Genomic DNA, 24,486 nt, shown 5'->3' with positions numbered 1-24,486 from the left:
GGGATTTGGTGATGAAAATATTGTTAACTTTCAGGAATAAACGATTTGCTTCTTTTATTTTGAAAGTGAGCAATGTTTGGCTCTAAATGTTGAATAACCTTTGCATCATTTCTGTAATACAAGCCTGCCTGTTATTCAGGCTTTGCTATATGCAAGTTTGGATTGTTTATTTATCTAAGAAATTGCAAAGGGAACTAAAGACGATGTCATCTGCCATTCTGACTTACGGATAGTCAGTTAAGAAGTAGCTGAAGCTGGTTGGGCATTGGTAGCCATGATGTAACCAGGAGTGCACGTGTTGACTTAGAGAACATGAATGGCCATTTTACTTACTAATGGTGTTAATTTTAAGAACTAAAAAACAGGAAGTTTTAAATTTTAAAAAAAGTTGTTCAAAAAGGTGCTGAATACGGATAGGTTGGCCCAAAGATTTTCCTCGATAAAGAAATGGTTGTTTGATTTTTTTTTAAAATACACTCAGACCAATTTGATTAACATCAATTCAATGGTGAATGTCTAAACCTATTTAAATTCATTTTGTTAGGAGAGCAGTGGAAGATGCAGTGGAGCCCGAGCTGCAAGGAATAACAGTTTATGTTGCTCAGGACTGTACGGGTGAGTGCCATAATATGGAAATGAGGTAAGCTGACTGGGAACTTTGCCCAGTTCTGCCAGTCATCTGAAATAGATAATACAAGGCAGCATTTAACGTTATTCAACATAACTCCTGTTTGATTTCCTAAAAATCAATTCTTTTGTGTTCTAAAGGAGCATAATTTTAATCCCTTTTGTCCATGTTCTAAATTTATTACAAAAATCAAGGTGGTTACGATGACATATTTATCCTTGTATAAACAGTGTCATTGTTTTAGTAAATCACAACTTCCACCTTCATTTGATATAGATACAGAAATTGCATGAATTATACAACAAATCAAGCAGCATCTGAATTAGGAAGAAAAAGATGACCTAATATTTTAGATAGAACAATGATTTTGAAGTGTTTCTAATGAGACAGTGAGCACCAGTGTACAGATGTAATAACACATTTCACAAAAGGACAGCTGTTTTATGTATTTACCTGTAGGTTAATAAATTTATACACAATATCTCCATCTCAAAATGATGGGCAACGAGTGTGTGCTTCAAAATGTTATCTCAGACATATAAAGGTCATAAGAAAGGCGACAGCCCTGATTTTAATCTGTCCTACCAGGTGACTGGAGGATGTGTTTGAGTCAAATTTGCAATTTATATTCAGCCCAAACCATTTATTTATTTATTTGTTTCTGTTAAGTAAATGGATCAGAGGCCCAATTCACAGATTACACTGCCTAATGCTCCACATATATTTTTTTCGGTGATTGATTGCACTTGTGTTGGTCTCTTCATAAACATTAAGGAATATATTTTTATTCACTTTAAAGTTACCTATTTTGCTTATTTGATAAGAATGAATTGAGATGGTCTACATATTTTCTGAAGCTATTTTAATTAATTCTATAACATTGCAGTGGTTCGTTAAGATTGTTATTATAGGTCGACCTTCACTAATCCAGCACCATTGGGACCTGAGGAGTGCCGGATTAGTGAAAATGCCGAATTACAGAAGGATCACATTAAGCATAATCAGTGCCGGATTATCGAAGGAACCAGATTACAGATAGTTGGATTAGTGAAGGTCGACCTGTAGCTGGTAATGGTAGTGGGGATAAGCTCCCACTACCTATTAAATGCTCCCAATGGCATGCATCTCAAATAGCCTCTGCCAACTAAGTCCAGCTCCTGGCCTTCGTGTGTGGCTTAGCTACTAAGCCTGGTGGAACTGTTTTTACTGACTGGAGAAGGGGTAAAGATTGGTTACTGGCACCTTAAAACCAGTTGCTTTAGGCAGATGGGGCTTATCAGCCGTAGTTAGCAGCTCATCTACAAGAAGGAAAACTCTGCTCTCAAACCTCTGCTCTCCTGCAGCTCTTCCCACTCATGGGCAAGGCTTTGGGAGTAAACCTCAAGGAAAAGTCTGGAGCTGAAGTCCCTAAGGTAGTCCAACATTGAGTTCAAAGCTGACTGACAACTCCTGCGAGCCGAACTGTTTTGATCTCTGCTGTTCCTTTGGATTCATCAGTAGTGTGGAGAGGGGGAGCCTGCTACATGGGCAATACCTTGCCCTCCATATTGTACTGTTCTGGCTTGTGTATCATGTAGACTGCTCGAACGCAACATTCATGGTTGACCCGACCCATGCAGGGCCTCAAAAATAACATCACTGTACAGAGGTTACTATGATGTTCATGTCATTTATGTAATATATAAGAGATAAGACTTATCCTCTGAGTCTTGGTTTAAATTCATCCTAAAAGGGATGAAAATTTAATTCTGCTGCATATAAATGCCCCACGTGAAATGAGTCAAATCTCAATCTGAACTTGAGAACAAATCTAACTTTAGTTTGAAATTGGAACTTAGAAATCCATTAGCCCTTTTATTGTTGGTAAAAGGAGTGAGAGGTGTGCAGGAAACATATGAATATGTGCCTGATCGTTGATGTCACATGACATGAGTGCTAGTTTGTGCTATGTGAGTGAGAGAATTACTTGTGACCAAGCCAAGGTTGATCATGTTGTTGGGTGCTTTCTTTTCTGCCAAGTAGTGTTCTTTATTTCTTATCTGTTGAGCATTGATTTGCTTATTTTTATTTGCAGAATTTATTGTTATTATTCTGGGTACTAACACTCGAAGGGGAACCATCTGAAGCCATCTGGTGGTATGATTACAGTTATCCCAGTTGGATTGCTGTAGTTCAGGTTTAGTTTGCAGGGAGGTTCATTTATATATGAATTTACATTCTCCTTTTAGAATTTTCAGCACTTATATGAGATGATTCTCCTGTGCATGTCAAAAGTATCTCTAGATAATAATCTTGGGCACTACACTACTATTGACATCATTTGGATGAGCTGGACACTAGAGAAACCACACTAGGATACACAGGTTTTTCTTCCCCAAGAATACTGCAGTTTTAATGATTGGAATTTATCACTCAGAAATACAGCCAATGTTTCTTCAAACTCCCTTGTAATACAATTGCCATCTGTGCAGCATTGGGTTGTGCAGTCAAATTTTTTGGCCTGGCTGTCATTAAAATTGGAGACCTTGCATGAAGCTAGAAGATGGTTGGTGTGAGAAATGGTGAAATATCATATATATTCAGTAGCTGGTATCTTCTTAAGACAAATTGAACTGCATTGTATAAGCAAGTTATGCTAATAGATAAGAACATTATGCTGTTTGTATTTTTAATTAGTCTATATTTAGAAGAATAAGTAATATGAAGAGAATTCAAAGATTAAAACCATATCTGAAATTAGTAAGCATATGGTCTTCATTAGTTGGGGGATTGAGTCCAACAGTTACGAGCTAATATTGCAGCTCTATAAAACTGGTTGGACCACACTTGGAATATTGTGTTAAGTTATGGACCCCTCATTATAGAAAGGATGTGAAAGCTTCAGAAGGGGTGGAGAGGAGATGTACCAGGATGCTTCCTGGATTAGAGAGCATATTTTAGGATTAAAGGTTGAGTGAGCTAGGGCTTTTCTTTTTGTAGTGAAGGAGGATGAGAGGTGACTTGATAGAGGTGTAGAAGATAAGGGGCAAAGGTAAAATGGACGGCCAGCATCTTTTTCCCAGAGCAGAAATGGCTAATGTGAGAGAGTATAATTTTAAGGTGATTAGGGGGAAATATCAGAGATAGGACTTTCACACAGAGAGCGATGGGTGTGTGGAATATGTTGCCGGGGTGGTGGTAGAGGCAGATACATTTGGGACATTAAAGAGTCTCTTAGTTAGGAAAATAGATGTAAGAAAAATGGAGCGCTATGTGCATTAGATTGATCTTTAGAAAAGATTAAAAGGTCGGCTCAACATTGTGGCCTGAAAGGCCGGGACTGTGTTGTGCTGCTCTATGTTTTATATTCTATTTTATGAGGAATCTGAGTGAACACCATATTAAACAGAATGTGGGCACAAAGCTTTGGATTCCAGCTTGACAGAAAAACAAAAAAATACAGAGTACAGGTAATAGGATATGTTGCCTTGATTTTTGAATTCAACTTAGTTTAGGGATGCAGGGAAATGAAAGAGCAGATTAGAAATTTTGGGAGAACAAACTGTGATTAAAGTGTTACACTCTTTTTCAGTTTATATTGCTGATGTAAAGGAGAAACACTTACAAACTGTTGAATGTGGAATACCAGGTTCATCAGACAGGAATGCTGTTCTTATCCTAATACCGGTGAGACTCGGAGGAGAGAAGGTCAACCCTGAATGCAAAGAGATTCTAAAGGTAGTGTCAATAGAATGTCATTCTATAGTATCCACACAATTCTTTGGTGCTAGGTTATAACTTTTTTTTTGTTCTCATTCTAATTTCAAATCCTTTCACAATGTACAGGGTAATATTATATTACTAAGGGAGTTAGTTAGACACACAATTTTTACTAATTTGGTATTTACTGGAGCTGTGGTTTCAATAAGGCTTATCCATAGCCAAAGAGGGGGCAGTAAAATCAAGCAGCTTCCTGCTGTTAATTATTCTGCCAAGTTGTAACTCCATTGAAATCGAGATTTACTCTGGTTGTGATGTTCTCCATTGTTGCAAAAGTTGATGACTATTTTTGCCATTCAAGTAAACTGTGTGCATTTGGGTGGCGATCTTGAAACTTAACTGCAAATGCATTAACTTCAATTGTGTCATAGGAAGCATTTTTTTAATGTGGAGATGAGTTGCTAAGGAGTCCAAAAGTTCAAGGTGACTAATAATGCTTTTGAATGCGTATGTGTAGAAAGTGAAACAATGGATAAGAGCACGTGGTATTATGGGAAAGATACTAGCATGAATAAAAGATTGGACGTTTGGCAGCAGGCAAAGAGTTGGAATAAAAGTGGCCTTTTCTGGAGACTGCTGGTGACTACTGGTGTTTTGCATGGGTCTGCGTTAGGGCCGCTTCTTTTCATATTATATGTCAGTGATTTGGATCATGGAATTAATGGCTTTGTGGCCAAATTAGCAGACAATACAAAGATTGGTGGAGGAGCCAGGTAGTGCTGAGGAAGTGGGGAGTATGCAGAAGGACTTGGACAGATCGAGATAATGGGCAAAGAAGTGGTAGATGGAATACAGTGCAGGGATGTGCATGGTCATAAACTTTGGTAGAAGGAATAAAATTGTAGACTATTTTCTGAATGGGGAGAAAAATTAAAATAAAGCTGCAAAGAGGTTAATTTGCAGGTTGAATCAGTGGTAAGGAAAGCAAATGCAATGTTAGCATTCATTTTGAGAGGACTAGAACTTGAGAGCAAGGATGTAATGCAGAGGACTTATAAAGCATTAGTCAGACTGTACTTGGAATATTGTGAGCAGTTTTGAGCCCATTATCTAAGAAAAAGATGTACTGGCATTGGAGAGGATCCAGAGGAGGTACATGAGAATGATTCTGGGAATGAAAGGGTTAGTGTATGAGGAGCATTTGATGACTGTAAGCCTGAACTCTGGTTTAGAAGAATGAGAGGGGATCTCATTGAAACCTATCAAATATCAAATTAAGGCCTTGTGGAGAGGATGTTTCCTATGGTGGGTGAATCTAGGACTAGAGTCTCAGAATTGAGGGACATCCATTTAGAACAGAGATGAGGAGGAATTTCTTTAGCCAGAGGGTAGTGAATATGTGGAACTTATTATCACAGGCGGCTGTGGAGGCCAAGTCACTGAATATACTTAAGCTGGAGGTTGATTGGTTCTTGATTGGTTCGGGTATCAAAGGTTATGGGGAGAAGGCAGGAGAATGGGGTTGAGTGGGATAATAAATCAGCCATGATGGAATGGTGGAGTAAACTCAATGATCTGAATGTCTAATCTATGTCTTGTGCTTTAAACTAGAGCACCCGGAGGAAACACATGTGATAATAGGGAGGATATGCAAACTGGAGGTCAGGATTGAACCCTGTCTCTGGTACAGTGAGCAGCAGGTCTACCAGTATTCCACTCTGCTCTACAGACTAAATATTTATGCTTATTTGCATGCTCAGTGAAATTAGTTATAGCATTTTCTAAATCATTGCAGCATCATTGAATGATGTTATAATGGAATGTTGTTTTGGGGCTGTGTTCAAAGCCTCCTAAACCATGCAACAAATTACCCACAACTATAGCCTTGAATTTATCCGCATGATAAGTTTTTATTGTACTTCACTTAACATATGAAAAGACTGCCAACTAAGCATGCTTTGCAGGGCAGGTAATAAATACTTTATATGTTTTCAGAGTCAAGGCTGTTAAGTCATTTAAACAAACTGTTTCTACCTATTTGTAGAGACTTAAATGAAGGGCAATGTTAATAGCCAATTAAATACCTGTTTGTGATAAATTAAATGCTTTTGTTTGAATTTTTGTAAATATAAAATCCCTGTTTTCATTTTAAAATCAAGCCATCTTTCTGGTTCAATGGGAAGCAGAATTTCTCAGGGTGTTAATCAACCTTGCAGATTCAAAGTCCCATGTTTCTAATTTTGGTAAGATCTTTCAGAGTGAGAGTATTGGCCACAGTTGCATAAAAGCATCAGGTGAGGGTATGATCAGATTCGGCCATGGTGATGTTTGTATATTTACCTTTCATTTAGAATAAGACAGAACAGGTATCACTGATAATGGATGGCATTTAGTATTTACAATACTATAGAATAATGATGTTCAGAAGAGAAATTTGTTTCATTACACCTTAATTTCTTTGCAACTTATTGTCTTCTCAGGCAATGCACCATCAATAGTGTGGTTAATGAAAATAAAAATTAAAATATACAGGAAAAGATCACTGGTTACACACAACCTGCACAACCTGATATCTGTGTCCCCATTACCAGTTTAACAGTTTTTTCTAGTTTTTAACCTCAGATATTGTTTACACAGAAGTTAAAATCACTGGGAAGGGTCGCACACTGTTTTTCAATTATTTCTCAATTTAGAAAAAGTATGTTTTGTAGAATTGAATAAAAACCATGCAAGTTCTCACACAGTTCTCCTTTTCTATAAATAGGGGATCTTAAGTCTTGAGTTCTGTGTCGGAATTATTGGTGGGAAGCCAAAGCAGTCTTTCTACTTTGTGGGATTTCAAGGTTTGTGTATTTTGTAATTGATGTGGAACTTTTTTTTCCCCCTGAAATTAAGCAGCAATGTAATTATACATTTCACATTTTGCTCTTATTTGGTTGCAAGCTGCAATATATTAAGATGTTGTCAGTGGTGGAAGTATTAGAATGACATTGGCCAAAAAAATCTCTATCATGTTAACTATATCTTGCATATCTGCCATTTTCTCATGTAATTGAATAGTAGTACAACAAATGCATTGAGTGGCTTGATCACAGTAAAAGTTCCTTATCCTTAAATTTGACTTCACAAAATATGACGGCAATTAATTCTATTCACAGGAAAATTTTTTTAAAACTTTATTTTAATACAGTGAACTAAAGTGGTGATAGTTTTTTTCTTGTTGGAAGAAATGATAAAATGTAATGCATACTCCTGCTACTACTTACAGGTGTGTGTTCTTTTATCAGTTGATTACATCAAGATCTAAAGTAGGAAATTTTGGCGGATAAATGTGTTTATTTAGCTTGCTTTAAGTCCTTTACAGAGTTTTCCAATGTGCTTTACAGCCATTGGAGTGTATCTGTTTTATAAGGAAACCTGACAACCTTTTTACACAAACTCCTACAAGCTACATATTTTATAGTTTGGAGTTACTAATAAAAGGAAATTTTGACCAGAACATAAAAATAACCTTCTCTTAAAAATAATCTGTGCAATATTTAATATTTATTTAAGAAGAGGAAAAGGCCTCCAGTGCAAGATCTATTAAAAAAAACACCTGTATGACTGTATCTGTATTCAGTCATTTGTATCTTTCAGTACAGTATTAAACTGGAAGATTGGTATAAGACCTTAAGACATAGGAGCAGAATTAGGCCATCTAGCCCAACGAGTCTGCTCCGCTATTCAATCATAGCTGATCCTTTTTTTTTCCCTCCTCAACCCCACTCCTTGGCCTTCTCCCTGTAACTTGATGCTGTGTCCAGTCAAAAACCTATCAAGCCCTGCTGTAAGTACATTCAACGACCTGGCCTCCACAGCTGCCTATGGTAATAAATTTCACAAATTCACCACCCTCTGACTAAAGAAATGTCTCCATATCTCTGTTTTAAATGGATGTCCCTCTATCCTGAGGCTGTGCCCTCTTGTCCTAGACGTGCCCACCATGGGAAACATCCTTCCAACATCACATCTAGCCTTTCAACATTCGAAAGGTTTTAGTGAGATCCCCCTTCACCCTCCTAAATTCCAGGAAGTACAGGCCCAGAGCCATATTGTTGCCAAACAATTGATAACAAACAATTGTACAATCATCATAGCGATATTTGATTCTGCGCTTCACACTCCCTGGATTACAAATATTAAATATTAAAATATTAAAAATAGTTAAAATTAGTAAATATTAAAAATTTAAATTATAAATCATAAATAGAAAATAGAAAAATGAGAAGTAAGGTAGTGCAAAAAAAACGAGAGGCAGGTCTGGATATTTGGAGGGTACGGCCCAGATCCGGGTCAGGATCTGTTCAGCAGTCTTATCACAGTTGGAAAGAAGCTGTTCCCAAATCTGGCCGTACGAGTCTTCAAGCTCCTGAACCTTCTCCCGGAGGGAAGAGGGACGAAAAGTGTGTTGGCTGGGTGGGTCGTGTCCTTGATTATCCTGGCAGCACTGCTCCAACAGCGTGCGGTGTAAAGTGAGTCCACGGACGGAAGATTGGTTTGTGTGATGTGCTGCGCCGTGTTCACGATCTTCTGCAGCTTCTTTTGGTCTTGGACAGGACAACTGGCGGGAGGAGAAGATGGCGGCACGCCTGCGTGTGCGCAGCCCTCTGGTGAAAAGTGATATCGTATCTGTTAAATAGGGGCCGTGGACAATTCTGATTTATTGGAGAATGGACGTGAAAGCACAGAGGAACATCTGGAGAAATTTCTGAAACGCCCGTTCGCTGCTGTCGTTACTGTGTGGTCGGGGATCTTTCGGAGGGTAGGCCTCAAAGTCTCCGGCCTTGCCTGCTTTTGGCGACTGAGAAGGAGGTCGAATCGTTCGGACAGAGATGGCGCTCAGTACTCTGTGTCAGAGAGCTGATCAGAGCTCGAAGTTTTCGGATGACTCAGAGTTGGATTGTGGTCAGCATGGCAGGGAGAATTTTTCTTCCTTCTCCCGTCTGCGTGAGATGTGGGACATTTGAGAAACTTTGAACTTTACTGTGCTCATGGACTTCTTCATCAAGTTATGGTATTGTTGTACTGTTGTAACTATATGTTATAATTATGTGGTTTTGTCAGTTTTTTCAGTCTTGGTCTGTCCTGTGTTTTGTGATATCACACCGGAGGAAATAATATATAATTTCTTAATGCATGCAATACTAAATGTCAATAAAAGAGGACTACGTGTCTTCATAATCATAACTTCCATGCCAGGTTGTGATGCACCCTAGAAGAATGCTTTCTACGGTGCATCTATAAAAATTAGTGAGCGTTTTATGGGACAGGCCAAATTTCTTTAGTTTTCTCAGGAAGTAAAGGTGCTGTTGGGCCTTCTCGGCAGTGAACTCTGCTTGGTTGGACGAAGTCAGGTCATTTGTGATATTGACCCTGAGGAACTTAAAGCCTTTGACCTGTTCCACTTGCGCACCACCAATGTAAATTGGGTCGTGCGGTCTGCTAGTCCTTCTGAAGTCAACAACCAATTCCTTCGTCTTGCTGATGTTGAGGGATAGGTTATTGTCTTCGCACCATGCCACCAGGTTCTTAATTTCCTCTCTGTACTCAAACTCATCACTACCCGAGATACGGCCTACAATTATGGTGTCATCAGCAAACTTATATATTGAGTTTGATGGAAACTTGTATGATAACCCTTTTATTCCTGGAATCATCCTTGTGAACTTCCTCTGGACCCTCTCCAATGCCAGCACATCTTTTCTAAGATCAGGGGCCCAAAACTGTTCACAATACAGATTTCTCCCGCCATCCGAAGGTAGAGCGTTCCTATGAAATGGTTCATCAGCCGGAATGTCATAAAGTGAAGAAGCAATTACCATTTATTTATGTGGGAAAAATTTGTGAGCGTTCGCAGACCCAAAAATAACCTACTAAATCATGCCAAATAACACATAAAACCTAAAATAAGAATAACATATAGTAAAAGCAGGAATAATATGATAAATACACAGCCTATATAAAGTAGAAATACTTCTCTACAATCATTGCTGCACTGTCCTCCGTAGCGAAAATCCCACGCAAGTGCTCTCGGTATAAACACAGCGCAAGTGCTCTTGGCAAAAATCTCACGTAAGTGCTCTCGGCAGAAACACTCTCTCCAGTAACCTTTAAGCTATGAAGCTGCCAAATCATACCAAATAATGCATAAAAATACATAGCCTATATAAAGTGGAAATAATGTATGTACAGTGTAGTATCACTTACGGGAATTGGGAAGACAGCGCCGAGCACACTGATGATGATGTGTTAGGCTGAGTTGTTGGAGGTTGGGGTGGTGCAGTGGCCCCCACCCTCCGGGCAGCGAACCGATACCGATCTGCGAAGAATACAGCGGTAGCCAGGATGCACCCGGCACATCTTTAAGAAAAAAGCCAAAATAAACAAGCTAATTAATTAGGTGCCGCCCGGCATGTAAATGTCAGCCCAGATCAGAGCCGATTGCTGATTGCGTTGCCTCTGATCTGGGCTGATATTTACGTGCCGGGCGGCACCTAATTAATTAGCTTGTTTATTTCGGCTTTTTTCTTAAAGATATGCCGGGTGTGTCCTGGCTACCGCTGCATTCTCCACGACCTGGCTACCGCTGCATTCTCCGCGGCAATGTATCGGTTCGTGGCCCGGGGGTTGGGGTGGTGGAACACTGGGGTGTCATCTTATCATCGTCTGTTTCCATCAGGGAGGCAGGTCATCTTCTATGTCTGCCTGTCTCGATGTCGAAGGTCGAGGTTCGTCGTCTGCTGTGGCTGATGTGGAAGGCTTGCTTGACTGCTTATTTAGCCTCGTGCATTTTTCTATCATACAGTTCTTTGCAAGCACTCAAACCATCTTGCAAATATGCCCTAAACCGATGTACCCTTTCAAAATTAAAGTCGTACTTTATCATTGCAGCGAAAATCTCACGCAGTTGCTTCACATTCAGTTCCTGGACGACTTCACTTTCAGTCTGTTAGCTACTGCATTCGGTTTCGATTGTTATCCTTTTCTCTTCCAATTGCATCAGCTCTTCATCTATCAGTTATTGGTCATGGGATGCCAAAACCTCTTCAACATCATCTTCGTGAACTTCCACAAGCCAAACTCACTTTGTCCTTACTTCAAACAACAGGAATTCTGCAGATGCTGGAAATTCAAGCAACACACATCAAAGTTGCTGGTGAATGCAGCAGGCCAGGCAGCATCTCTAGGAAGAGGTGCAGTCGATGTTTCAGGCCGAGACCCTTCGTCAGGACGTCCTTCGTCAAGGGTCCTGACGAAGGGTCTCGGCCTGAAACGTCGACTGCACCTCTTCCTAGAGATGCTGCCTGGCCTGCTGCGTTCACCAGCAACTTTGATGTGTGTTGCTTGTCCTTACTTCGTTCACCACAATCGAAACGCTTAATTATGTCTAGTTTTACGCCAAATATAATACCCTTACGAGCTCTTTCAGGCTTTTCTGATACCATAGAACTCGTCTTGCAAACAGCTGCTCACAGGCACGTGTTTAAGCAATGCCGGCTAGAATGCAGTTCCGAATCCGGGGGAGGAGCGGCTGCTCGGGACGCGCACTGCCTTTTTTCGTAACAGTGAAAACACCTTCTGTTAGCGATAACAGGTAACTAATATAGGTCTTTCGTAACAGTGAGGTTTCGTAAAGCGAACGTTCGAAAAGCAGGGAACACCTGTACTTGAGGCCTCACCAGTGCCTTATAAAGCTTCAGCATCACATCCTTGCTCTTGTACTCTAGACCTCTTGAAATGAATGCTAACATGGCATTTACCTTCCTCACCACTGACTCAACCTGCAAGTTAATCTTTAGAATGTTCTGCACGAGGACTCCCAAGTCCTTTCGCAACTTAGATTCTTGGATTTTCTCCCCGTTTAGAAAAGGTCTGCACGTTTATTTCTACTACCAAAGTGTATGACCATGCATTTCCCAACATTGTATTTCATTTGCCACTTCCTTGACTATTCTCCTAGATCCTTCTGCAGCCTACCTGTTTCCTTAGCACTACCTGCCCCTCCACCAATCTTTGTATTGTCTGCAAACTTGGCAACAAAGCCATCTATTCCATCATCTAAATCATTGATATACAGCATACAATGAAGTAAACCTTTGTACAGCTCTAAAATGGGACTTGAACCTGGAACTTTCTGAATTGTGTTCCAAATGAGTTACAGTCGGCAAAAGTGAAAATAATTTTTATTAAAAATTGGGAAAATGAGAATAGGAAAATATTTGAAATGCTTGTGGATAAAGGATTAATATTTATTGCATAATTTTGTATGGTTTAACACACTAAAATCACAGTAATCTAAAATTCTTGCGCTTAGATCTCCACTTGTATTTTGCATTTCCTGGTCTGTCCTGTCTGAACATTTTGTATTTGGAAAGAATTGTTCCCAATGCCTTTGCCTCATTATGATCTTGATAGTACCAGCAGACTGAGTTGCATTAGTTAATGGGAACATTGATTTTAAATGACTCAGCCCCTTCATGTGTAGCTAAGGAAACTCACAAAGATGTATTCCTTAGTTTTCTTGTTTCAGTGTTTTCCCCATGGTATTAACTTCAGATTATAACTGAATTATACAGGTTAGGAGGACTTATGAATTACCTGCAGTACAGACGCTAAACTTGGCCCTTCGTTTGAAGGGGGAAAAGTCCACGCTGTCAATTGACAGCAAAACAGGAAACTCAGCTTGAAAGTGAACTACAGGTACCTCTATATTTCCTGAAAAGAGGATGAGTTTGCCTGTATTCCCTTGTGGTCAAAGGGCTGTCCACAATACGTTGTTGGAAGTTGCATATGAATAGCAATTTTTGGTTGAGACACCAATGAGAATCAAGATCTCTGGAATTCCTCAAAGAAAACTTTAATAGAATGATATAAAACTGGATAAGAAAGATTATACTAATCAGACTTTTTTTTTGTGAATAGCAATTCCAACAGTTGAATTAGCAGAACAAGGCACGAGTTAAAAGAGAGAGATAAAAACTTCTGCTCATAATTTGAAAGCATGGGAACCCATGGGCGGAATGTTCAAACTTATGGTCAATAGTGACATTGAACTCAATAAATTTAGTAATTTCCAGCTTTGAAATCAAAGCCACATGTGTGTTTTTAAATACCTTGTGGCAATGTAGGTCAAATTAAGGCAAGACACCAATATTAATGCGGTCAACTCTTGTAAGGAATTCTTTACTAACTGAATGTACAAATGTTGGGAGAGCTGGCTGATTTGGAAATTTTGGATGGGAGTCATTCTGAATTGTCTTTGTCAGCCAGTGTTCCAATCTCTATCGTCACCATCTCTTGCAAATCCTGATTCATCAGATAAGAGATGTACACCCGGGGGGGGTGGGGTGGGGAGCAGAGTACAGTAGTACACAACTGTTATTTAAACAATAATATATAGTCTACAAACATATCTGATAATTATGTCAAGAACCTTTTCTCTTCCTCCCACCACTTTTTCCCCTTCCATCTATGAAAGTCATGTGTGAGGTGAGGACATATCATTTAATGAAGGTTCCTCCGAATGATGGGAAATGGATGCTTCCATAATTTTATGCATTTGCCTCTCCCTCAGCTCTATTCCAAAGAAAACAACTCTAGCCCATCCAATGTTTCATATCTGTTTTTCTGGTTCTGGCAGCATCTTTTCCAGGGCAATTGTACATTTCCTATGGAACTGTACACAATTCTCAAACTGTGACTTAATGTGCATATGTACAGTTCCTTCATAACCTTTCTGCATATTTTGTTTACCTTTTTTAAACTGTTGACAACTTAAGGATCTGTGGACATCTGTTCTGCTGCATTTCTCTATTCTTCCATTTATGGAATTATTCCTCTTTTCCTTTACTTCTTAAATGACTTTGACTGATTAAATTCTGCTTACCACTTATCTGCTTCACTATCCAAATCATCTGTATCCTCAGATTGAAAGTTTTCCTCCATCTTTTTTATCTTCAAACTTCTTTTTCCTGCCAAGTATGTCTAAGCCACTTTTATATAAGTAAATAAACCAAGGGACTATTTTGGAACGTCATGGTTTAGAGCATTCTAGTCTCACAAACAACTAACAATCATTACCTTCTGCTTTCTACCATTGAACTAAATTTCAGTCCAGATTGGCACTGTTCCTTTGATCCCAGGAAATTTTACTCTTTTGACTGGCCTACTTCATGATCACTTGTCAGTAGCCTTGTTGAAATCCATGTACACTACAAACTCTGTGCTCTCATCAACCCTTTGTTTTTTCCTTAAAATATATAATAAGTTAGTCAGACATGACCTTGTTTTGAGTAATCATTCCTTATTCTGTCTTAATACAGTCCTTCTAAATTGATTCCAATAATTTGTTTACATTTTAAGTTAAACTAACCATCTTCTCAATTTATCCTTCCTTTCTAAACATTGGTACAGTGTTAATGGTCTTCCATTTCTCTGGCACTTCTGTTGGCAGGAAGGATTGAAAAATGATGGTTCGGAGCTTCTGCAAAATCTTCCTTTGCTTCCTTCAACAATGTTTATATTTCAACTGGTGCTGGTAATTTATTCTCTTTGAAAGAGGCTAAATTTTGAAATATATTATATTTATCCCATACAATAGTCCTCTTACTTTCTCCTAAATTACAACATTGATATTATCCTGCTCTTGTAAACACAGTATAAAATTTTCATTAAGAACTGGACCCATGTCTTCCTCCTCTATATGAAATTTTGTCTTTCATAGACCAATTCTTATTCCAATATTGTCTTTTGCTTTATATTCTTTTTCCCTGATTGTACCTTACAAATTAATTTCATTTCCTCTGTTTTCATGGACACAAGACTCTACAGATGTTGTAAGTCTTGAGTAACACACACAAAATGCTGGAGGAAGTCAGCAGGTTAGGCAGCATCTATTGAGGGGAATACGCAGTCAGTGTTTTGGGCTGAGACCCTCCATCAGGATTGGAGAGGAAAGGGGCTCCATCTTTTCTCTTGGCATGAGTAAAGCTCCCAAAAGGAATGGCTTGTTGGCAGTGTTGTACTTTGCTCCGTGAGACTTCTTGGACTGGATCTGCTAGGAAGGAATGATGCTATGCTTCTGAATGGCAGCATGTCAGACTCCAAGAAGAAGGGCGTCACTTCCTCATCAACAAACACAAGGGCGAGAATGATGTCATCAGGAATTGGAGACCCATTTCACTGTTGAGTGTGTACTTTTAAGATTTTTTTTGAGGGCCTTTGCTAACTATGTCAAATTTGCTCTTGGACAGGAGATCCACCAGACAAAACCTGTGCTGTGTCAGGCAGGAAAATCGTTGACAGCCTTGTGCTGATTAGTGATACCTTTACCTACATGCAGGACAGAGAGGTAAATGCCTGTTTGGTCAGGAGAAGGTCTTCAACAGAATATCATTCACATACATGATGGATGTCCGCTCTCTCCAAATAAATTTTGGGAATAGAATCAGAAATTGGATCCAACTGTTCTGCACAGATATCTGTAGTACAGTCCAAATTAATAGGTAGGGTACAGAGAGTTTCCCCATAAAGTCTGGAGTCAGGCAGGATTGTCCACCCTTCTCTGGCTTGTTTTTGTGTTGCATAGAATCCTTTGCCAAATCCATCAGGAAGAGCATAAGAGGAATGGCATTGCCAGACAGAGGAGACACACAAGCCAACACCTCTCTGTGCATGGATGATGTCGCCATCTTCTGCTTGGACCAGAGTCAGTTCACAGTTTGAGTTGGCATCGGGTCAGAATCAACTGCCGGAGGAGCGAGGTTATACTCTTTGGTAACTGGCCCAACTGATCTAATGTCCCCTTCAGTGTCAGGCCTGACTACCTGAAAATGCTGGTGATCTGGTTTAGAAGAGCTGATGCATGTAGCAAGAATTGGCTGGGGTGGAGTGGGATGGTGAAACAAAAATTGGGTTGGTGGATATAGTGTTTTGTTGGGTGTGATACACTCTCAGGGTGCAGGTTTGGCTTGTTCCCGGCTCCTTTGCCTTGGAATCACCCAGGATCTGGACCAGTTTATCTGGGAGCCCAAGTGGGTCACAGTGCACAAGTTCCCCCAAGAAAGGGGCCAAATGTGTACCCAACATTGCCCCATCCTGGTGACCATCACGTCTGTAGCTATATCAGGCAATGTATGGACCAAAAATATGAGGGCAGCAAATGTCACTCTGTATTAAGTTTCTACACGCCCCAGGTGTAGCAGAAGATAGGCCTGTCTGCACTACTGCGGTGTCCCTGTCAGTTGGATGTTGTCGCATTACCTTCCCTTTGTAGAAGAGTACTTACAAGTACAGACCTTTGTGTGACAGAGATTTTTCATTATTTCAAAAATAGATTATATTCACAATTAAAAAGTGTATACAAAGGAAGAAACAGTATTTTTTTAACATTCATGGTCGCTGCATTGAGTAACGTAAACATTTAAAGAAAGCAAACACAAACAAACGTAATACAATTGCCACTCGCATGATTTCCCGAGGTGCTAACCCTTTCATTATTTGTGGGGGAAGGGGGCTACCCTGTATAAATCAACCCCTCTGAGCAGTAGTGAAAGGAGCCAAGACTGTGGCTGTTGCTGATAGAGCCTTAGCATTGACTGCATCCCTCAGCCTGTGCTCCTGCAGCCTGGACTGTGCCAGTCCACAGCATTCCATTACAGACATCTTGGTATGTTTTTTAATGGAATTATAATCTAACTGTAATCCATAGACTTCCTTCTTTCTGATTGGCAGTAATGAGGAGATATATATATATATATATATATATATAGATATATATATATATATACACACACACACACACACACACACACACAGTGTATTTTAGTTTGTACCAAATTCTTTGCACTTAATCTGGTGCATAGATCCACATCATTCCAGATTCACCCTTCCACTCTAGTGTAGCTGCACATCCTACTGCTTTTGAAATGGAGTATTGCTGCTTTCAGTCCTAACATAATTACTGTCTGTTATCTTTAATACTAATTGAGTCACTCTTCTTTTTACATTTACTATCTGAGATAGCTCTCGCTACTTGAAATCCCTGTACGTGATCTTTTCACCATATGAACATATTTTCTTTCACATTGCATAGAACAAATAGGTGTCCATTGCTGGCTGCTTTTTAATTTTTGATCAAGTTTTCCAACATCTTAAATAACATCAAAATGCTATGTTAAAGAAAAATTGTTTAAAATGTGTGTGTTCAGAATGCAGTCTTGTCTGAAGACTTCACTCAATAAACGTGATATATTGAGCATTATTTTACATGTTGAAGAAACGGGACTGTAAGAAGATGTCTGATTAGGATATTGAGAATCTATTTTCTTTCTTTTTGTCCTTCAAGATGACAGTTTAATTTACATGGATCCTCATTACTGCCAATCATTCGTGGATGTCAGCATGAAGGATTTTCCACTTGAGGTGAAGTTTGCATCTGTAAAATACTTACTTTGTTTTTCTCATTCGGACTGTAAATTAGAATTACTTAGTCTTGTACTACGGGACACTTTACACTAAGATGAACACATTTCTGTCTTAATCAAGATTTATTAGTAATAGATTCTGAAGGAGCTGTTAAACTTTTGCTTTATCCCTTTATTTTTTTAGTAAATTTGTGTTACTTGAAGACACCTGGAATATATTTCAACTTTAAAATTCAATGGAACTACAACTAAATTAAGACTATATTATTGAATTTCAAATTTCACAAAAATATTTGTGCATCAAGAGTTAACAGATACTTCAAAACTGTACATATAAACTAATTATAGCATCCATACCATTGGTAAAATAAATGGGAATTTCATTCTTAGCAACTTGACTATGTAACACTTAAATTACACGTAAAGTCAATTATCATTTTTAATAGAAATAGAATTTCTCATTTTTGGTGTGTTACAACTATGTTGTACATAGTTGTGTCCTCAAAAGTATTACAAAATTATGTGGCAAGACAGTAGTTTAGTAATTTGATTTAGTGATTCATAAACTTGCACTAACAACATTAAAATGCAAGTTCAAATTCCAATATGACGTTTAAATTCAGTTAGTAACATAATCTAAAACAAAAAGTCTTGTTAATGATGAACTGGACTCTATTAGATTCTTGTGGCTGATGGATTAATGGTAACAGTTTAAAAAGTGATAACACAGATAAAATACCAAAAATTGTCATGAAACTCAGAAATGGTAGAAGATGAGATGCTGTTCCCCATGCTTGCATTGGCAGGAGACCACAGATGCTTGCTGCCCTGCAGACAGGCAATGGATGCCCTTTTGCCTCTTTCTTACTCACCATCCAGGCATCTAAAAAGTCTTTCCAGCTGAAGCAGTTACACTTCCTCCAGGCTAGAATACTGCATTGGATTTCATAACGTCCTCTCCTCTACATTGGAGAAACACAGATTGGGCAGCTGCCTTTCAAAGCACCTGCATTCTGACTGCTTTGCAATTGATGTCTTTTCAAAATGTGTTTAATGTAAGGAAAATGTTATATCTGATGGCATGAATTTTATCCAGAAAGGTCAGTATAGTTTTACTGTGGGTGCAGTTTCACCTGGAAATTATCAGTTAGTTGACTTACTCTGGGTTTCATCAGTTTTATATGACATAACAAAAAAATCTGTGCCACATGTTCCAATTTCTAGGCAAATACATCCAACTAATTCTGCTCTATTCTTTTATCTTCCATTAATAATCATGCATTACAATTTTATTTGATCATATGAGACAATTTCAGAATTGATAGTATAATTAGAATTATTATAAGTACTGTGTTTTCCCCAGTTGAAGTGTGCTAAGTGTAATACTGCTGCAAGCAAATTTTTCATTGTACCTCTACCTCACCGTACTTGTGCATATGACACTAAACTCAACTCGATTTGATTTGAATTGTATTTATCAGGATTAGTAAACCTGTGGAGTTGTCCGTGCTTTTTGCTGAGGGGCTAATTCTGCAATTTTTGTTGTATTTTCAGTCCTATCACTGTCCATCTCCAAAAAAAATGTCATTTGGTAAAATGGATCCTAGCTGCACAATAGGACTTTATTCATCCAACAAATATTATTTTGAACACATAATTGATGAAGTAACAAAGGTGAGTGGTAGAATTATTGATGGAGTAGGCTGGGATAAGTCACTGGGTAATTTCTTTCTTCACTATTTCTCTGTACTACTTAAAATCTATTAGAAGAAGTAAATAATCATCTGATAGAGCCGATTAATAAGGGTATAACTTGGTATAGCATTAACCATACATTCTTGGAAGATCTGAATTAATTGAGATTTGCAGCATTGATTCCAGGGAGTGGCAAAATAATCCAAGATTCCCACACTGATGTGTAAGAATAGTACTTTATTTTATAGATTTGTTCTTTCATATTGTGCTTAATGAAAATTGTGGTAATTGTACACGGGAATTTTCGGGTTAGTTGAACTGCAGCTTTTCACACTTTATTGGTTAATGATGGAGGAATAAGAAATGTACTTGTCAAGTGCACATATTTTACTTGTAGATTTGAAAAAGATGATGGCAAACTATCCTTTTGGTTAGAAGCTAGAAGTAAAAGAGGAGGAGTTGAAATACCTCATTGTTTTTTCAGTTTCATATGAATTCTTAACAACAAAAGCCAGGAAGCTACCAAGCCTGTCATATTTTTAATTGACCTAACCATCTTCTCAACATGGCCCTTAGTCCTTCCTTCTCGAGAAAATCTGTTCTGGGGAATGTTTATATTACTCGCTTCAAGAGACTTCTCTGATTTATTATACACTTCTATTACCTATTTGGAATAAAATTTCTGCCTCATTTCCCTTTTTCATAACCTACCTGTTCTTGTTACCCCTGGAATTTGAATCCTGAAACACAATGAGCAAATTGCCAGGTCAACTTTGTCAATTCCTTTTATCACCTTAAACATAATTACCACACCAAATTCAGTTATTTTTGTGTATCATAATCATCAGTGATATTTTGAAAGCAGTTTTGTGAAGACTGCATCTATAATTTTACAAAACATTCCTGCTAATGAGAAGTCCGGGGTTCAATTTTCCTATTAGCATTGTTCATTCATTTGACATTGTATTTTTCAAACAGCTGTCAAATATTGTGACCAGCAGGTGGCAATATTGAAAGTAAAATAAATCTAAGCTTGGCAAATCACTTTCATTATACTCTGACTTAAATGAAGCTTTACATTGTGTGCAGTTCTGATAGATTATTTCATTCATGGCGCACACTAAAGTTGGTTTGAATTGGGGGGAAATTATTCTATTAGTGCATGAAAATGTGCTTAACTGTAAGGAAATTTAATTTATCTTAAATTCTTTTCTGCATAAAAAATAGAATTAACCATTTTAAATGTTAAAAATTATTGATTTAACAGATATAAACCTGTCCTTTGTTTAAATATAGTCATCACATTAGTAACTGATGCTCAGATACTCTTTGTAATGCATACTACTCAATCTTCATTGATCTCATTTTCTTGGGTGACATACCCTCCACAACCTGCAGCTTCAGACGCACAATCTTGTGCAGTCCAGTTCTACCTTCTCCACAAAGATCTTCCTTCAGTCTTCTCTTTTCTTTTCCCTCTCAATGAGATCTTTCCTATATCCATTGTGACATCTCTGATGTCCTCAACTTCTATATCTCCTGCCTCCATCAATGAGTATTCACTACTTGACATATCTTCTCCTCCCCTCTCTTGACCAGCTTGAAGGGACCATACCTTCTTTGCTTCACTGTCCCACTTTAACATCTTTACCACCCACTCTCATTTTCTTGGCACATTCCCATGTGCATGAAGTGCAACATCTGCTATTTTGTTATGTCCCTTCCTATCATCTGAGAACCCAAAGAAATGAAGCAACAAAGCCCTTGCACGTCTTCCAGTTTAGTTTGTTGAGTTGGCTGTTTATGCCAAGGTTGTGTCTGCATTGGAGAAAGTAAATGTAGATTGAGTGACCACATTCCTGATTTCTGCACTGCAGTACACAAGCTCAGACATCAGGAAAGCACTTTCCCATGCACTGCTTGTAGTTCTCTTCGAAACTGCTGACTAGCAAATAGTATGATCCTGCCCATTGAAATTTTAAAACAACTTAGGCATATTAAATAAATAACTGAAACTAATTGTGAATCTTTTCATTTATAGTTTTGCCAGTGCTGTTGTAGAACATGTGTATAGTTTCATATTTATGCAGTTTTATCTTTCAACATTCATCAGGGACTTGTTTGAAATTTCTGTTTGGTAGATTGTTAAAATGTAATCGTTGGTCTCCCCAATAGTTCTGTTGGTAATAATGCTCTCTGATGTAATATGGACTTACACAAACCTTGAACGTCCCCAATTTCGTCATTGTTCTATATTGAATTTACTAATATTAGCTGGATCAGTGCTAAGTTTTTTAAAGTTGCTGGTGAACGCAGCAGGCCAGGCAGCATCTGTAGGAAGAGGTGCAGTCGACGTTTCAGGCCGAGACCCTTCGTCAGGACTAACTGAAGGAAGAGTGAGTAAGGGATTTGAAAGTTGGAGGGGGAGGGGGAGATCCAAAATGATAGGAGAAGACAGGAGGGGGAGGGATAGAGCCAAGAGCTGGACAGGTGATAGGCAAAAGGGGATACGAGAGGATCATGGGACAGGAGGTCCGGGAAGAAAGACAAGGGGGGGAGGTGACCCAGAGGATGGGCAAGAGGTATATTCAGAGGGACAGAGGGAGAAAAAGGAGAGTGAGAGAAAGAATGTGTGCATAAAAATAAGTAACAGATGGGGTACGAGGGGGAGGTGGGGCCTTAGCGGAAGTTAGAGAAGTCGATGTTCATGCCATCAGGTTGGAGGCTACCCAGACGGAATATAAGGTGTTGTTCCTCCAACCTGAGTGTGGCTTCATCTTTACAGTAGAGGAGGCCGTGGATAGACATGTCAGAATGGGAATGGGATGTGGAATTAAAATGTGTGGCCACTGGGAGATCCTGCTTTCTCTGGCGGACAGAGCGTAGATGTTCAGCAAAGCGGTCTCCCAGTCTGCGTCGGGTCTCGCCAATATATAAAAGGCCACATCGGGAGCACCGGACGCAGTATATCACCCCAGTCGACTCACAGGTGAAGTGTTGCCTCACCTGGAAGGACTGTTTGGGGCCCTGAATGGTGGTAAGGGAGGAAGTGTAAGGGCATGTGTAGCACTTGTTCTGCTTACACCGATAAGTGCCAGGACGGAGATCAGTGGGGAGGGATGGGGGGAACGAATGGACAAAGGAGTTGCATAGGGAGCGATCCCTGCGGAATGCAGAGGGGGGGGAGGGAAAGATGTGCTTAGTGGTGGGATCCCGTTGGAGGTGGCGGAAGTTACGGAGAATAATATGTTGGACCCGGAGGCTGCATCTGCAGAATTCCTGTTGTCTAAGTTTTTTAAAATTGGCTTGTTGCATGAAAGGGAACTTTAGCAAGATTTCCTGTTCTGTATTGTTAATTAATTGTTAATGCGTGCGGTTAATCTCTGAAATGTACTGGAAAGTGCATGTGCAAAAATTTGTGTTGGAAAAGGATTAGATATAGGTAGGTATAAAAATCTGATGATACTCCCTGGCTAGCGTCATACACAGAAAATGACAGATTTGGTGTCGGTGCCAAAACATAGAGGAATGAGTGAGAACTGAATATTGAAATAAAAAGTGATAAGATTTTTTTGTAAGAATGAATCAGTTTAAAAATTTAAATGAAAATCTGAAAGGTATTTACTTTCTATTTAATTTTTAGGTTTTCAGCTCTCCTTCTAAGGAGAAATATCCACTATTTACTTTTTCAGAGGGTCATGCTAAAGATTATGAAGTTAATAAACACTGTACGCTGAAAACTGAATCAATAACACAGGACTCTGGGACTCGGAGGAGGAAAGCAGAAAGGTTGAGTAATGAAGAATTTGTTTTGTTGTAACAGAATTTCACAGTAACTACAATGGGGTTTCCTGCCATTGCTGGCAGAAACTATGGGTGCCTACTAACATTGATGGATAATCTGTGAAACATCTGCAAAAGTATATATTTCACTGTATAAAAATGTAAACTTGTGTCTTTTTTGTAATTTACTATAAATAAAATAATTTAAATACTAGTTTTTTTTACAGCTGAACATTTTTCTATGGTTTTCTTCATGCATCTTTATTTTCTTTGCCTCACTAAGTTAAATCATCGACATTTGAGATTAACAAAAGAATGATCTTGGAAATATTGTGATGGTTTAATATATAAATCAGTGATCATACACTAGCAAAAATTTCTCCAGTTATCCTGCCTCACTCTGAACAAGCTCCCTTTATATTTATATAGTCTCCTCCTTGACCTTGCTGGTATGGACGTGAAAGATAAGTGTGAAGTGGTTCATTTTGGTTGGTCAAAAATGATAGCAGAATATAGTATTAATGGTAAGACTCTTGGCAGTGTGGAGGATCAGAGGGATCTTGGGGTCCGAGTCCATAGGACGCTCAAAGCAGCTGCGCAGATTGACTCTGTGGTTAAGAAGGCATACGGTATATTGGCCTTCATTAATCGTGGAATTGAATTTAGAGAGGTAATGTTGCAGCTATATAGGACCCTGGTCAGACCCCACTTGGAATACTGTACTCAGTTCTGGTTGCTTCGCTACAGGAAGGATGTGGAAGCTATAGAAAGGGTGCAGAGGAGATTTACAAGGATGTTGCCTGGATTGGGGAGCATGCCTTATGAAAACAGGTTGAGTGAACTCGGCCTTTTCTCCTTGGAGTGACGGAGGATGAGAGGTGACCTGATAGAGGTGTATAAAATGATGAGAGGCATTGATCGTGTGGATAGTCAGAGGCTTTTTCCCAGGGCTGAAATGGTTGCCACAAGAGGACACAGGTTTAAGGTGCTCGGGAGAGGGTACAGAGGAGATGTCAGGGGTAAGTTTTTTACTCAGAGAGTGGTGAGTGCGTGGAATGGCCTGCCAGAAACGGTGGTGGAGGCAGATATGATAGGGTCTTTTGAGAGACTTTTGGATAGGTACATGGAGCTTAGAAAAATAGAGGGCTATGGGTAAGCCTAGTAATTTCTAAAGTAGGGACATGTTCGGCACAACTTTGTGGGCTGAAGGGCCTG

General features: G+C 39.0%; 1 protein-coding gene across 4 annotated transcripts in view; it reads left to right on the top strand.

The window, feature by feature from the left end:
• atg4c (autophagy related 4C, cysteine peptidase) overlaps positions 1-23,475 on the top strand; it is a 69,280-nt gene extending 45,805 nt beyond the window's left edge. For 3 of the 4 annotated variants that reach the window (XM_072273911.1, XM_072273913.1, XM_072273912.1), the window contains exons 6-11: positions 545-615; positions 4,200-4,345; positions 7,092-7,170; positions 17,715-17,791; positions 19,348-19,467; positions 23,132-23,475. In XM_072273911.1, coding sequence (XP_072130012.1) covers positions 545-615; positions 4,200-4,345; positions 7,092-7,170; positions 17,715-17,791; positions 19,348-19,467; positions 23,132-23,308 — 670 coding nt within the window. In that variant the 3' untranslated portion in view covers positions 23,309-23,475. Of the gene's footprint in view, positions 1-544; positions 616-4,199; positions 4,346-7,091; positions 7,171-9,009; positions 9,582-17,714; positions 17,792-19,347; positions 19,468-23,131 lie in introns of those variants that run through there. The other variant, XM_072273914.1, reaches the window with a different exon arrangement.
• The last annotated feature ends 1,011 nt before the right edge of the window (positions 23,476-24,486 follow it).

Source organism: Mobula birostris, chromosome 12 (genome assembly GCF_030028105.1).
Source record: "Mobula birostris isolate sMobBir1 chromosome 12, sMobBir1.hap1, whole genome shotgun sequence".
Classification (NCBI taxonomy): Eukaryota; Metazoa; Chordata; class Chondrichthyes; order Myliobatiformes; family Myliobatidae; genus Mobula; species Mobula birostris.
Note: the sequence above shows the minus strand (reverse complement) of the source record. Positions and strands in the feature narration are given on the sequence as shown.